The 17,057-nt window shown below is 39.5% G+C and overlaps 1 protein-coding gene across 3 annotated transcripts in view; it reads left to right on the top strand.

Moving 5' to 3' along the window:
• The window catches only part of NBAS (NBAS subunit of NRZ tethering complex), a 331,354-nt gene that overhangs the window by 159,575 nt on the left and 154,722 nt on the right, over positions 1–17,057 (top strand). For all 3 annotated transcript variants that reach the window (XM_044926228.2, XM_025261541.3, XM_044926229.2), the window contains exons 30-33: positions 3,789–4,018; positions 7,075–7,187; positions 10,914–11,027; positions 16,864–16,977. In XM_044926228.2, the coding sequence (XP_044782163.2) occupies positions 3,789–4,018; positions 7,075–7,187; positions 10,914–11,027; positions 16,864–16,977 (571 nt within the window). The remainder of the gene's footprint in view (positions 1–3,788; positions 4,019–7,074; positions 7,188–10,913; positions 11,028–16,863; positions 16,978–17,057) is intronic.

The following is a 17,057-nucleotide window of genomic DNA, read 5'->3' on the forward strand; positions in this document are numbered from 1 at the left end:
AGTGAGTTAATTCTCATCTGGAAAACTCCGAATTGTACATCAAGTACAAGCCTCTCTTCCATAGTTTTGGTGGTCACCAAAAATGACTTCATCATAGTTGGACTTCCTTTTTAGCTCAGATGGTAAAGAATCTGCCTGCAGTGCAGGAGACCTGGGTTCAATTCCTGGGTTGGGAAGATCCCCTGGAGAAGGAAACGGCAACCCACTTCAATATCCCTGTCTGGAAAAACCCACAGAGGAGCCTGGTGGGCTGCAGTCCATGGGGTCGCAAAGAGTTGTGCATGACTGGAGATCAGTCCTGGGTGTTGATTGGAAGGACTCATGCTGAAGCTGAAACTCCAGTATTTTGGCCACCTCATGCGAAGGGCTGACTCATTGGAAAAGACCCTGATGCTGGGAGAGATTGGGGGCAGGAGGAGAAGGGGACGACAGAGGATGAGATAGCTGGATGGTATCACCGACTTGATGCACATGAGTTTGGGTAAACTCCGGGAGTTGGTGATAGACAGGGAGGCCTGGCGTGCTGCGATTCATGGGGTCACAAAGAGTTGGACGTGACTGAGCGACTGAACTGAACTGAACTGAACTGAGCGACTAACACTGGTGACTTGTGAAAAATGACTTCATGTACCTGAGAAAAGTCTCTCAAATCTGCCTGTCTTCATCTCTGCTAAGTTGCAGTAATCCTCCAAACTTGTTCCGCTCCTTCCATGTCTCCTTCTAACTTAACATGGATTGAGAATATTCTTCTAGAACAGACCTTTTCATTACACTCTTCTTAAAATGAGCTGCTTATTCCCTATCTACAGTCAGAAAGTACCCATATTTCTTACCCTGTCATAGAAAGCCACTGGGGATTCCAGCCACCCTGTGCATTTCTCACCTCTGACACACTCCACTGTGTCCTCTGGGCTCCAGTGGTGTCTGATCTGTCCTGAGTCCCTCCGCTCACCATGCTGTTCCCTGCTTCTGTGATTCTGCACGTTATTCCTTTTGCCTGCCTGGAATATGTTCCTCTTTTTTTTTTTTTTAATTTTATTTTATTTTTAAACCTGAAACACTGTATTAGTTTTGCCAAACATCAAAACGAATCCGCCACAGGTATACATGTGCTCCCCATCCTGAACCCTCCTCCCTCCTCCCTCCCCACACCATCCCTCTGGGTCGTCCCAGTGCACCAGCCCCAAAATTGATGATAACTTGTAGGATTCAGCTCACTATTCATGTCCTCTAGGATGCCTTCCTTTGTCCTTTGATATAGCTCATCTCTTTTGTAGCCTTTCTTTCAAATGTAGTGACTTGCATGTTTCTATATGTTTCTTCCTCTTGGTCATTAGCCTATGGGCAGGCATTATTAGATCATGTTCATCTTCAGCTCCCCTAGTGCATATTCTAGTATTTGGCGTACAAAGGGTACTTAAAGATGGCTAGTTGTCTCGGATTGTAACCCAGGAGGATTTAATCCTTATTTTGGAAGGTATGTGTATTACCACCAAATTCCTCAGGCTTTGCATGGAAAAATGATCCAGCTAACCCATTTTTAATGAGATATAGTTCAAAAGAGTGTTCCCATTTGAATTTTCCTATCAAATAAGCCAGATCCAAATTGTGTAGGATATTTCTCGTGTTGCTGTGCTCTGACAATCACGAAGCATAACCTGTTGATAAAATGAGAGTTATAAAATAGGTCTGTGTTTTATGAAATTGGCTGTATTTTAATTCAAGGTGGTTTTAACAAAAGAGCACTGTTGAGAAATGAACATAGGCTGTTGAGAAATGAATAGTTTTTTGTATTTGAACTTCAGATTTTTACGTGCTTGATGGGTGTAAAGTTTATATTGATGATTACAGTCTCTGACCATGCACAACTGCCAGTAACTTCCCCCTTGTTTCTAAAGCAAAACTGGAAATTCAGTTTCAGGAGAAAATAATCTATATGCATATGGGGCCCCAAATCTTAACTGTCATTAGTATGCTTAAAGTAGTTTTTAAGTGTGCGTAGCATTATTTCCTGGTATTTTCTGATTTTGACTGAAAAATTGGCGTTAAATATATTACACTTGAACTCACTTTTGTGTAATCTATCATAACAGCTTGACATATTAAATCGTTTTTGTTATATTTTAACACATTTGTATTAGGCTTTGATATTTTAACAACTTTGTGCTGTTAGTCTTTCTCCTTTGAGAAAACATTTTAAAGCATATTATAACTGTCTTAAACTGATTCTAGAGGATAACCCAGATTTGGCATTTTAAAATATTTTAGTGCTGTTTAAATTATGCTGTGTTGTCTTACTGACTTGTGGCTGTTATATTCAGTTTACCTGTTCTTGGAAATTAATTTGAAATGCCATTGGCTCAATTTTGATAAAGTGCAAGATTTCTATATAGCCTGTAGAGCAGAAATATGTACTGTTCATTTCAACAAAACCTTTAAAATAATAGAAGTGAATTGTAATTTTCAGTATTGGGCATTGACTCTCTCTGGCTTACCTGAATAAATCAAAGGAAAAGAGAAATTGTTACACCTAAGTCATTTTGGTCACCTGGAGAGAGCCATTTTCACCTGTTGTATAAGTGGTTAGGGTTACTGCCTGATAATTTGCTTTCTGCCACAATATGTATTTTATAGCAGATCCCTTGTTGGAGATTAGTAATTTTATCCTTGCCAGTCATTTTAGTAAAAGCCTGTCTAAAACTACCTTTTCCAGAAGCTTAGAACAATTGAAAGTATGGAGATCCTATCAAAATTGGGTAGTCTTCCTTTTTATAAGGAAACTCGTGCCTGTCCATTAAACCTTCTTTTCAGTTCTTGCTTCTATTTCTGTCCTCTGACGTGATAGGAGAGAGCAGTCCCTGGGATGTTCTTCTGGGGACGTTCTCCCAGGGAAGTTCTTGTGCTGATTATATATCGATATGATTAGCGTGGGCTTAAATGTATCTCTTTAATGAGACTCTTTTGGAATAAATAAATAACCTCAATTATAGAATAAATTTTATGTTAATTGGTGCTATTAGTTGCCTTGTAAAATGCTGTGGTATTTGCACAACTACCTTCCATCAAGTAGCTTCTGTTGTATTCAAATAGTTTTTAATTTGCAGATTGGCAAGAAAATGTCACGTGGTGTTTTGTCATTCTAGTGATGAGGTGTAAGGAGAATATTTGTAGCTTAGGTATTTAGTGAGACTGAAGTTCCCTGGAGAAGGAAATGGCAATCCACTCCACTATTCTTGCCTGGGAAATCCCAGGGACAGAGGAGCCTGATGGGCTACAGTCCGTGGGGCTGCAAAGAGTCAGACGTGACTGATAGACTGAGCATGCACGTACACTTCTGAGACTGACTTTATGTGCTTTAAGCAGTCATTAATTATGTGTACCATATTAAAGATTTTCTTTTAAAAAATGAAAAGGTTATAGTTCAACCAGAGTGTGGGACAGTATGTCCAATGGACCTGATTATAGTGAGTATGAACTTTAGGTATTTTACTTAAGTGTTCATTATAACACACGAAAGTATGCTTACCATTAGTTTGTTCACTGAAATTATTTCTTCTTGCTAAAAGAGGGATTTTTTTTTTAATTGAGGCAAAATTCACATAACGTAAAATTAAGCATTTTAAAGTATGCTTCATTGTCATTGAGGTACATTCACGGTATTGTGCAACCTCTACTTGTAGAATGGATGTATTTTTAAATTTACTATACTTGGATATCAGAGCTTCCATTGTGTTGAGAATTGAGTCCTCCCTTTCTAAGCACTAATTCTAGTTTATTCTTTTCCTCAGATATTTACAGAAAGTCTTCTGTGTTCCAGTCGCCTTGAGAACATCCACCTGGCTGGGCAGATGATGCACGGCAGTGCTTGCTCAGTAAACCCACCAACTAGTATAGCCCGTAAAGGGAAAACCCAATTCAGGGTCAGTTATGAAACAAGTATTGACTTGGTTCTGGCAGCCAGCAGAGAGTACTTCAATTCTTCTACCAACCTCACTGACACCTGCATGGATCTGGCCAGGTAGAGGAACTCTATGTTCTGCATAAGAGAGAGTGGGGTCAGAATACACACACTGCATTGTTGTTTTTATTCTCTGATTTACAAAATACATTATCACAAGTACAGAGTACCCTTCCATTTGGGGTACAGTTGCTTAGTGCTTGAATATAGAAAGAAAATTATATCATGAATGTTCATTAGTTTATGAGCCTTTTTCTCTAGCACACTTTCCCACAGTCATTCTAGCTGATTTTCTGTAAGGTTATACTTTTCTTTTATTGGAAGAAATTCATGTGGTAGCCTGCAAATCCAGGTTCTGGAAAATTTTAGCACATTAGGTCATGTCTGTATCCTTTACATGGCTTCCAGTCTGCTTAGGGACAGGAGACCTGATTAGATAATAAAACCCAGAAGTCCCTTCCAAGTGGAAATTTATGGACTAGGGATTCTATTCTTCTCTTGGCCTGTTGTATAGGAAAGTTAGCATTCCTTTTTCTTGGTATTGATTCTTAGGAGCTTTTTTTTTTTTTTTTGCATGTAGAACTTTAGGCCTTTGCCTCTCTTAATGGCTTAACTATGTTGCCAGCTTTTTATTGTATGTAATTTATCTTTCAAATGGCTATTTAGAATTTCTAAAAATTGTAATTGTTATTCTTTTCTCTTACATAAGGTTTCTGTCTTTTGTCTCAGACTTTGAAAGACCTTTAATTCCAAAGATCATTAAAGTCATTTTTCATATTGTTTTCTTACTACTTCAGTTGTTTTATTTTTGCATTGAAATTTTAGGCTTATTTGGATTATTTTGGTGTAAAGATTGTGGTAGTTATTTAGTTACTCTTCCCCTCAAATGACTAGTAGTTGCTTCAACTCTAGCAAGACTTTTAAAGGTAACTTCCCCGCCCCACCCTCCACCCTCCCTCCCTGCCTCCGCCAGTGAAATCTTATCACAGAGTCATGTTTTCTCAAGGCATGTTATTAAACTTGACAAAGTTGTTTAAAATAGTTAGTAAATTTTTTCTCCTTTCCCAAGGGATAGTATTTCTATTTCAGATGATGAAAATATCAAATAGAACAGCCTTTGAAACGGAGTTGTGTTTGACCTAAATCTTCTTGACAGATGTTCCTGGAGATCATTTTAAAAACTATACTTGCAGTATTTTCCTTTCATCCATCTCCTCTCTCCTATGAAAGTGAAGTGAAAGTGTTAGTTGCTCAGCCGTGTCCAACTCTTTGCAACCCCGTGGACCATAGCCCGCCAGGCTCTGTTGTCCATGGAATTTCTCCCGTAAGGACACACTTTAATTTTAAAAATGTCATATGTGTATAACATTGCATCAACTGATTGTGACTTGTGAGCTCAGATATATTTAATTGTTCACAGTTTTATTGAAATAGAAAATAGCCATCCATTCTTATTGATTAAATTATTATTTATTTACTAATTTTTTTAATTGAAGAAGCAATGCAGCCATGAGATAAAATATTCAAAAATACAGAAAGATAGCTATAGACAATGTCTTTCTCCTCATTATAGTTCCCCTATCTTTAATGCCCTCTATATTTTTAATTTATTTCCTGTGTATCCTTCTGGATTATCTTATTGAATATTACATTCTTCTTTCTTAGGTCACAGGTGCTTACTACTTGTACATACCTTTCTCTGTTTTGTTTTATTCACTCGCTATCTATATATAGGGTTTTTCCATGTAAGTGCATATTGGTTTGTTGCATTCTTTTTTGGTGGTTGTGGAGTATTCCATTGTTTGACGTTTATATAGTTTATTTAATTAGTTCCTGATTTAGTGTCTTTTATTTCAAAAAGAGCCTATCTGTAGTATAAATTCCTAGAACTGGAATTCCTGTGTTCAAAGATAAATTCAGTTGGAATTTTGGTAGATACCATAAATAGGTTATATACTGTTTACCCTTGAACCAGTAGTATGTGTTAGTGCTTATCTGATTTAAATGCCCTAATTTTTTCAAGAAGAAGATGGGCCTATATCTGTCAGTTGGTCATGTAGGTAGACACTGGCCTAGACATCTTCCTGTGATGGTCCAGGATCTTAGAATCATTAACTCTTCATGGCCTGATCTCTGCCTGTCCTTTCTAGTCTCATGCCCCACTGTTCCTCTGCTGCTGCTGCTGCTAAGTCGCTTCAGTCATGTCCAACTCTGTGCGACCCACAGACGGCCTCCCACCAGGCTCCCCCGTCCCTGGGATTCTCCAGGCAAGAACACTGGAGTGGGTTGCCATTTCCTTCTCCAATGCATGAAACTGAAAAGTGAAAGTGAAGTCGCTCAGTTGCGTCCAACTCTTGGCGACCCCATGGACTGCAGCCTACCAGGCTCCTCCATCCATGGGATTTTCCAGGCAAGAGTACTGGAGTAGGGTGCCATTGCCTTCTCCACACTGTTCCTCTATGTGCATCTTTCAGAAAATAGATTTGTTGTTAACTAAAATTTATCAAGTATGCTTTCTCTGAGTTTCACAAAATTTGCTTAAAATGTTCCTATCTTAGGTATCACAAATTCTTAGATTATCAAATCACTGTCACTTACATTTATCTCAGTACTGCGTCAACAACTGGTTGTTTCTGATCAGCAAAATGTCTCTTGTGCACTTTGTTAGGTTATTCTTTTTTCCTTTGAGAGACAAAGTTGTGACCGAAATCAAGACATTTCTGCTTTCCTTAGAAGAATAACTGGAAATTATACGAATTCCGTCTTTTTGCTTAATCCTTTTTATATCATCATTATCTCTGGAGTCAACAGTAAACAGAGCACTAAGCCCAGAGCTAACGTATCTTGCTTTATCCTCTGATACCTTACGTGCTGTAACCTGTGCAAATCGCTCCTCTGAGCTTCAGTTTTGGCTTCCTTGCAAAGTAGGTGGTGATATTTCTCTGTCTCGCAGGCTTGCTGTGAGGATTAAGAAAGAGATCAGAACGCCTCTAGCAGAATACCTGGAAGAGAGTTGGTGTCTGATAAATGTGTTGGATCTCTGTGTTGTCGATCATAGAAGGGCAGCTTAGCTGAACATATGCTGCTTTTCCACTTTAAAAATGGTTTTGTCCTAGGTGCTGTTTACAGCTGATAACAGATCGACCTGCTGCCATTCAAGAGGAGCTCGATCTTATCCAGGCCCTGGGGTGCCTTGAAGAATTTGGGGTGAAGATCTTGCCTTTGCAAGGTGAGTTTTCTACTTAAGTGTTGCACTTTTATGAACTTATTTTGCATAAATTCACTAGTATTCCTGTTTAGGTGTCTAAATAAGAGTACTTGTGGTCATTTAATCTGTTAGCAATAGGTTCTGCCCTCTGTCCCATTTTTCAGTGCCGTTAGTACAGCAGTGAGGCTGTTGGATAAAAGCAAAGAGAAATTGGGGATTACAGGTGAGAGTTTCAGATTTACATCAGTTTTGGATTGAAATTTATTCGTTTCAGATGCATAATTTAGAAGTAGCTCTAAATGATAATAGTTTATTTCTTCTTTTGCTTACTGTAGAATATTCTTTAATTGAATCCGTATTTTTTTTTTTTTAACAGAGGGAATGACAGGAAATTGTTGTTTAGGGTTAAATTGCTAACAGTATGTTAGCATTGTTCAAGTTCTTTTACCTAAAGGTGGAAGTCAGATTAGTACCAGCCCAAACAAGTCATCTGTCCTTTCGGGACAGTGGGCATCTCCCAGTGTCCTGAGCCTCACCTGATAAGCAGGAGGGAGATTTTCTGTTGCTTCAAATCCTGCACCTCAGTGCCCTAAATGAAGTGAGTGTGTTTGGTGATTCGTGGTATGCTTGGCTAGTTTCCATGTCATCTCTGATCTTTATTCTTGAAAAGATTTTTATGTTTTTTATTGAAGTATAATTGACTGACAGTGTTGTGTAAGTTTCAGGTGTACAGCAGAGGGCTCTTATCTGTATTCTAACTCTGGAAATGTTCAGAGTTGGAAGTGGGAGAGGTTTAGCTAAGTTCTTTTCATCTCTGGTTTTTGATAAATTTTCACTGGAATTGTGTGTCTGTTTTTTTTTTTTTTTTAAACTTCTAATATCATTGATCAGTGATAGTCTGTTACAGGTTCCTTGGTGTGTTTATCCTCTGAGATGATTTGAGTCACATGGATCTTAGGGAATGTCAGCCAGTAGAGACATTCTCGTGTGGGTTTCCACTGTAGTTTTACTAAAAATGAAAGTTTTGCCTGTCAGACAAATATCTAAGATTTTTGAAAGGTGGTATTACTATTATCTTGATTATTGTTTGAAAGTAATAAGTATGTGATTGTAAATATCTTGCAGCGTCTTAAATAGGTATATTCAAAGTGTTTGTTAGGTCGCAAGAAAAGTCTATCCACTTGTACCATTCATGTAATTTTTGAGCTCAAACCTTCTTTAAATTGTGAGGATTAATCAGAGTTACCAGCAAGCATTTTTAGTTTATTCCCAAATGTCTTAAATCATTAACCACCTCCCCCAAAACATATATTATTAATTGAAGATTTCAATCACTAGAGAGTCCAAAGTACTATGAAACTTTTGTCCTTCTTGTATCTCTTGTTAGGTCAGGTCATTATAGCTTTGACTCTGTGTGTGTTTATCTTTTAGCTAGTTATTTAATCCAAGCAGATTGATAGAATACAAAAAAAAAAAAGGTTTCCCAAATGCTACTGAAGTTTGAAAATTATATTGAGCTCTGATTTTTCTGTGGTACTCAATTAGCAATATTTACAAATCAGCAGATGGATTTGAATATCTTCAACCAAACCTGCCACCTCGCTGAGAAACTTCCTGACTGAGGAGAATCTTAAGAAAGATGTTGCTTTCATGTCCTGACAGCTTTTCAGTTTGATACATTGACTTGGAGTTTCCTGTTAGAATGACTCCTGGGTGTGGGATGGAGTATTCCTTTTGTGCACTGTTCGTTGTATTTATGCCACAGGTGCAGTTTAGGTTTAAGCTGTTTTCATATTCATCAGTAATCCTGGATCAACAGAATAACTTGATATTTAAAGACTTAGGGTCCAGCTTTTTTTTTTTTTTATTGTAGTCAGTGTACAGTGGTTCACTTTGTCACTTTGTTTTGTTTTGATTCCCTTCTTTGCCTACACTCTCAGAGTTGATGTTTCCAGCGGTGAAGGCTAGTGGTGCTAGATATAGTGCATGAGTTAATAGAAAACAGGATCAGAAATATATAAAAATGATTCCTTATGTAAGGGTCACCTATGATGTGTTTGTGTGTGTACTTTTCCTTCTATCTTGGGTGTCTGTGTTGTATTAATTATTCTTATATTCAAGTGAACCAATTTAAGATGTTTCAGTTATCTCTGTGTTCTTTCTACGATAGAGTCCATCGATTTTCCAGACTTAAGAGTGTTGTGTGAAGCCCAGCCTTAGGTTAGTTAGGGTTAGTCACTGAGTTGTGTCTGATGCTTTGCCACCTCATGGACTGCAGCCTGCCAGGTTCCTCTGTCCATGGGATTTTCCAGGCAGGAATACTGGAGTGAGTTGCCATTTCCTCCTCCAGGGGATAGTCCTGACCCAGGGATCGAACCTGGGTCTCTTGCATTGCAGGCAGATTCTTTACCATCTGAGCCACAAGGGAAACCCAGTTTTTCATGTGTTGCTGAATAATTGGACACTTGTCTTAACCTTTCTTTGTATTTAGCTTTTCTTGTTTACAGAATGAGTGTAGTAATAAGCATCTTATCAAATTGCTTACGAAGATTAAGTCTGTTATGTTTACAGTGTTTGGGATAGAGTAAGAGCTCTGCAAGTATCAGCTGTCATTTTATAATTTTCCTTGGAGTTTCTCTTAATGCTGGCAGAATTAGAGTGGTCTTACCCTCTTTTGCCTTCTCCCTTTTTCCCTCCACTCCTGTCCCTTCTTTCTCCTCTCTCCACGCTCCTTTCCTTACATTCAATAAAAATTAATTTAGGCATGTTTATTTCAGCAACCAAAATAATGAAAGGGTACCTCTTGACTTTGAGGGACTAACACCCTGCTAGGGATGGCAACCCACTCCAGTGTTCTTGCCTGGAGAATCCCAGGGACAGGGGTAGCCTGGTGGGCTGCCGTCTATGGGGTCGCACAGAGTCGGACACGACTGAAGTGACTTAGCAGCAGCAGCAGCAGCAGCAGCATGACATGCAGACATGATTTTGTCTTCTTGTGTTTAGTTTCTGAGTCAGCCCACTTTGACCTGTGTGATCTGTGTCAACTTAATGGCTTTGAACTTTACCTACCTCAGATGGAGATAATAGTAAAATATTCCCTGAAAGTTATATCTTGAACACTGAAAATTCTGGGTTAATCTTGGCGAAAACTATTTAGAGGAATTCTTTGTATCATTCTTGCAACCTTTCTGAAAGTCTGAAATTTAATCCCAATAAAAATTTACCGTTTCTCCAAAATCCTGTTCCAAAGAAAAGCTACTACCTTTCTCCTTTATGTCATTTATATAAAATGGACCAGTGAGTGCTTCAAGGACTTTTACTGTCCCAACCGAAGTGATGTGGCGGAGGTAGAAAGTGGAAATTTGGAATTTGGAATAGATTTTGGGAAGCTGAGGTATGGTGGGCAAACAGGTGTACAAAGAAGTATATGAAATTTTCAAATACAAATACCACTGTCTTTAAAATTTTCCGTTAGTCCTGACTTGAAAATGCAGCACTTCTCTCTTAATTTCAGAATGTCAGTTCAACTTGGTGTGTTTCAGAACTTTTTTGATAAAGGATCTTTATTGTATATTATCTATTCAGAGTCAACAGTAACTTCATTATTTTTTTAAATTGTCTTTTACTTAATTCTTATTGATCTGGGGGTAACACAGTCTTCACTTCGTTCATTTGCCTGAAATTAGGGAGGTCAGCAGACCTTCGTGTGTCCCTGGTCACGAGTCATCAGTGTGTCTTCCTTTGTAGTGCGGTTGTGCTCTGATCGGATCGGCCTCATCAAGGAGTGTATTTGCCAGTCCCCCACGTGCTACAAGCAGTCCACCAAGCTGCTGGGCCTTGCTGAGCTGCTGAGGGTAGCAGGTAAGTTTTGAATGCTTCACTGCTGTGCACCATCCTAGGAAAACACTGGAATATGCGCTACTAGGTATGAGAGGAGCTGCTTTTCAGCAAGGTTTTGTCTTTTCCGGCAAGATTGGCATGTTATTAAAATGTGTTCCTATGTTGAGCTGCTTGGACTTCTGTCTTCTAAATGAAGGCAGACTTATTTGGGGTTCCATGGTCATGCAGGATCAGAAGGAGAAGTCAGAGTTACCATTTATAACCAGAAAACGTAAAAAGTAGGACAAGCCAGCTCAACTAGTTCACCTTCAGTTTCCACATTTGGTGTAATATTTTCTTTTTAATATAAATTTATTTATTTTAATTGGAGGTTAATTACTTTACAATATTATATTGGTTTTGCCATACATCAACATGAATTGGCCATGGATATACATGTGTTCCCCATCCTGAACCCCCCTCCCACCTCCCTCCCCATACCATCCCTCTGGGTCATCCCAATGTACCAGCTCCAAGCTTCCTGTATCCTGCATCGAACCTGGACTGGCAATTCATTTCATATATGATATTATATGTGTTTCAATGCCATTCTCCCAAATCAACATTTTTGAACCTGAATAATTACTTAGAACAATTTGTGCATTTACTGTTTGGCCAGGTTTTCTTATGCATTGTCTCATTTCATTTTCTGTTAAATGATGTTGATGTTTTCTCCCTGTTTTATGAGGGGAATTGAAGGTCAGAGAAGTTAAGGATCTTGCTCAGCAGGGTTAAGTAACAGAGCATTTCTGAGTCTACACTTCATGTGTCACGCTGTTGTGCTTACCAGTCTTTTAACGTTTTTCTTTTGTATTTTTGATTCATCCAATGTGTATCCCACCTGATGGACATCTTCAAGTGAGTCCTCATCTTCTTAAACAGATTTTAAAGTGTGCAGCTTAAAATTTTCAAATCCAGCACAATTTTGTGACAAATACCTTCCCATTTCAACTAAAAGAATGAAAATGAGCCCGCCCGCTGACTCAAAACACCAGCTGTCTGTACTGGACATGTCTGTTGGTTTGCTCAGTGGTCTTGCTTTGGGACCCCGTCCCTCTCCCAGCGGAGACTTGCCAGTCAAGATGCTTTGCCACAGTTGTTGGCACTGTCGTCCTGCCCGTACCTTCTGTCCACCTGCCAGCGCAGAGATGACCGTGCCACTCAAGAAAAACCAATCAAAATCTTTCCTGACGTTTGCTATATAAACACAGTAAGACAGAAGCACGTTCTTCTTTTCTAAATTAAATTCGTAAGGATACAACCTCAGGGATGCTGGCAGTCATTTGTTTGATCAGTTTTGTGAAAATGCATCCATTTGAGAGAGAGAAGGAAAACCCCCCAGTGGCAGTCTACATGCCTCAAGATCTAGTCCTGCCTGAAGATGGCTTTTAACCCCAGAAATTGTTTTTAATTAAAATGGGGTTAAATTCCATGTTTAGCTTAAAAAAAGTAAAGAGGATTTTGTTTATATTTTGAGCTTTAAGTAAGTGTATATATATATATGTATATGCATATTTGGTAGACACATTTATGTTTTAAAATCTAAATAGGACTCTTCTTCTTAAGGCTTTATAGTTTTAGTATATTTTATTGTGTCAGATGTCCTTTTCTAGCCTATCTGAAAGCGTAATACTAGCATTTTTACCTCTGGCCTTGGAGATGTGCTCGGATATCCCTTGGGGGCCAGGCAGCCATCAGGAGGTATCTTGGAAGGCGGCAGAGAAGTTGAGTGTGGGGTCTGAAGACTGGTCCCGTCCTTACTCTCCTATTCACGTGCTAAATGACTTAAGCTTCAGCTTCTGGAAAATAGGAATGCACCCCCTGCTTTAAGTCTAGGTTATGAGACTCACATGAGTTAATGCGTACAAAAGCACTTTGTAAACTTGAAAGCACTCTGATCATCAGGGAAGAATTTCTTAAGGATCCAGTTCATAGACACTAATGAAGCAGTCAGGGATGCTGTCTACATTTTCCATGTACCTGCCTACTACTGTTAATTTCCATTTTCATCCCTGTGACACTGACCTAAAAATAGGAATATCAGTGATCAAGATAGGCCTGCATTTTTAATGGTATGAACATTACTTTTCAGTCCTGCCGAGTACATTTGTGTGGAACACCTGGTGTTCAAATCGCTTTTCTTTGTTGCAGCTATTTTAGTTCTCCTATTTGGAACCATCTCAACTTGACCACCTCTGTTTCACAAAGTTGAATGTGGAATCTGTGTTACAACTTCAGTCCAGTATCATTAAAGGAGAAGACTAGTATCCATATTTCATTCAACAGGGTGCTTTTATTGTGAGCCCCCTGAGTGCACATAATAGCTACTGTGTACCCGTGACTGCTGTGTGCCAGCTCCCTTCTGTGCCCTTTTAACACACTGGCTCTTCTGCTGTTCACTGCAGGCTCTTCTTACCGGCATTTTACAGATGGGGAAATAGAGGTCCCAGAGAGGAAAGTAATACCACTTTGTCAGGTACTTTGGATACAGAGTTCTATTACACATCTGCTGCCCTCTGGGAATTTAGCATCTTAGAGGGCTGCAGAAGCAGAGAACTGTGTTGCATCATGGGGTATGAGGGTAGTCCATGGCTTCTGTAAACAGATGTTAGAGAATCCAAAAGACAATTTTAATATTTAGCTGGGGGCGGAGTGGTGTTAAGAAAGGAATCACGGGCAGGTAACATGCAGCTTACAGAATGCTGCGGATATTTATTGCTGCTTTACAAACCACCCTGAAACCTAGCAGCTTAAAATAACAACAGTCATGTCTTCTTATCTCTCCCAGTTCTGAAGGTTGACTGGGCAGTTCAGGGTCTTTTATGAAACTGCAGTCAGATATATCAGTTAGGGCTGTGCTTATCTCAAAGATTGCTTTGTTCACATGTCTGGCACCTGGGCTGAGAAGATTGAAAAAGCTGGGGGCTGGAGTAGCTCGGGCTTTCTCTTCTCTATGTGGTTTCTCCTTACCATCTTTCCTTATGTTGTTGTCAAACTAGGAGTAGCTCGGGCTTTCTCTTCTCTATGTGGTTTCTCCTTACCATCTTTCCTTATGTTGTTGTCAAACTACCTGGATTTCTTATGTGGTAGCCTAGGGCTCCAAGAGCCAGTATCCCAAGTTCAGTTCAGTTCAGTCACACAGTCGTGTCTGACTCTTTGTGACCCCATGCATTGCAGCACGCCAGGCCTCCCTGTCCATCACCAACTCCCGGAGTCTACCCAAACTCATCTCCATTGATTCGGTTATACCATCCAGCCATGTCATCCACTGTCGTCCCCTTCTTCTCCTGCCCCCAATCCCTCCCAGCATCAGGGTCTTTTCCAGTGAGTCAACTCTTCGCATGAGGTGGCCAAAGTATTGGAATTTCAGCTTCAGCATCAGTCCTTCCAATGAACACCCAGGACTGATCTCCTTTAGGATGGACTGGTTGTATCTCCTTGCAGTCCAAGGGACTCTCGAGTCTTCTCCAACACCACAGTTCAAAAGCATCAATTCTTCGGCGCTCAGCCTTCTTCACAGTCCAGCTCTCACATCCATACATGACCACAGGAAGAACCATAGCCTTGACTAGATGGACCTTTGTTGGCAAAGTAATGCCTCTGCTTTTTAATATGCTATCTAGGATTGTCATAACTTTCCTTCCAAGGAGTAAGCGTCTTTTAATTTCATGGCTGCAATCACCATCTACAGTGATTTTGGGGCCCCCCAAAATAAAGTCTGGCACTGTTTCCACTGTTTTCCCATATATTTCTCATGAAGTGATGGGACTGGATGCCATGATCTTACTTTTCTGAATGTTGAGCTTTAAGCCAACTTTTTCACTCTCCTGTTTCACTTTCATCAAGAGGCTTTTTAGTTCCTTTTCACTTTCTGCCATAATGGTGGTGTCATGTGCATATCTGAGGTGATTGATATTTCTCCCAGCAGTCTTGATTCCAGCTTGTGCTTCTTCCAGCCCAGCGTTTCTCATGATGCACTCTGCACAGAAGAGAAACCAACAAAAGCTTCATGTCATTTTGCTGTAATTTAGCTTTGGAATTTGGGCCGCTTCATCTCTAATGTGTCTTATTCACAGAAGCAGTCACACAGGCCCTCCCAAGTTCAAGGGAAATATTTATAGGCTCCACTTGAAGTTGACTGGGCTTGGTTGAGCCTGAGATGGCTTCCACAGCTGTTGGAACAGGCCTGCGTTACTCTCTGGCTGGTGGTCAGAAGCCTCAGCCCCTTGCCCCGGGGAGCTCTCCGTGGGGCTTCTCGGGCATCTTCTCAACAAGGCGACTCCTGGCTTTCTCCTGGAGCAATTGATCCAGAGAGCAGGGCAGAGCCTGTAGTGCTTTTTTACAACCTCCTCTTGGAAGTCAGTCACCATCGTTTATAGCTGACTCTGTTAGAAATAAATCACTAGCCATCCCCATTTAAGGGGAGAAGCAGTAAGCTCCATCTTTAGAAGGGAGTACCAAAGAATTTGTGGACATAGTTTAAATTATATTTCATATATTCAAAGTTTTGTCCTGCTACCATTAGTATTTTCTTCAAACTAAACATTTAGACCATTTTCTTTAGTAGATTCCTAGTCTGGTTCTACTGCTGGCTCTTCTCCCTGTGAACTTGGTTTTCTTTGTAGGACTTTTCTAGAATCATTGTTTTCAAGCTTGTTTTTGGTTATGTTTTTTCTTTTAACCACCTGCTCAGATCACCTGATACACAAACTAACTTTCTCACAATGAAACTATAAAATTTAAATCCATTTTACTTTGTATTTATGGTTTTTATTTTATTTGTCATTATTGATTAGAATTAGGACATTCAAATACTAGAATAAATAGGAAGCATGTTTAAATTCCGTTCGGAGGAAAACTTTTCCTCTACCTACCTACGTCGGAATGGCTGGTCCGGGGGCTGGTATATCTGTATTTTCCTGAAGTTTCACAGATTTACAGTGTTGTATTAGTGTACAGTGGAGTGATCCAGTTATAAATGTACACATATTCATTCTTTTTTAGATTCTTTTCTCATATAGATTATCACGAAATATTGAATAGAGTTTCATTTGCCATAAAGTAGGTCCTTGTTGGTTATGTACCTTATATATAATAGTGTGTGTGTGTTCATCTCAGGTTTCTCATTTATCCCTCCCTACCGAGTTTGTTTTCGTTATCTGTTAGTCTGTTTTTGTTCTGTAATAATTTCATTTCTTTTCTTTTTTAGAAAAATTGGATTCCATGTCTGAGTGATATCATAAGATGTTTGTCCTTGTCTTACTTCACTCAGTGTGACGATTTCTAGGTCCATCTCTGTTGCTGCAAATGGCATTATTTCATTCTTTTTTATGGCTGAATAATATTCCCTTGTATCTGTGTACCTCGTCTTCTTTATCCATTCCTCTGTTGATGGACATTTAGGTTGCTTCCGTGGCTTGGCTGTTGTAGACAGTGCTACAGTGAACATGGGGGTGCAAGCAGCCTTTTGGTTTATGGTTTTCTCTGGATACATGTCCAGCAGTGGGATTGATAGATCATATGATAGTTTTATTTTTGCTTTTTTAAGGAAGCTTCGTACTGTTCTCCACAATGGTTGTACCAATTTATATTTTGTATGGGGCCGATATTAATCACTGATCGCTTTGGAGACTGAGAATTTCATGATTAATAACCAAATTGAAAGGTCTAAGTGGCCTTGACCTTTTGTCCTGTTGTCTTATAAAAATCTTTCTAATCTCTGTTTTTCATTTGAGAATTAATTAGAAAGATAGAGTTAAGGAACTCCTCTATCCATTGATACTGCCCCAAACAGTAAGTTGTTTGCATGTGTTTATAGGTGAAGACCCAGAAGAAAGGCGTGGACAGGTTCTCATCCTTCTAGTGGAGCAGGCACTGCGTTTCCATGACTACAAAGCTGCCAATGTGCATTGTCAGGAGCTGATGGCCACAGGTGAAGTAGACACCACTTAACACTTTGCTCATGTTCTGACTCATGGAAGAGATCTCTTTTGAAATCACTTGGTCTAATTG

The sequence above is a fragment of the Bubalus bubalis genome, chromosome 12 (assembly GCF_019923935.1).
Source record: "Bubalus bubalis isolate 160015118507 breed Murrah chromosome 12, NDDB_SH_1, whole genome shotgun sequence".
In the NCBI taxonomy this organism is placed as follows: Eukaryota; Metazoa; Chordata; class Mammalia; order Artiodactyla; family Bovidae; genus Bubalus; species Bubalus bubalis.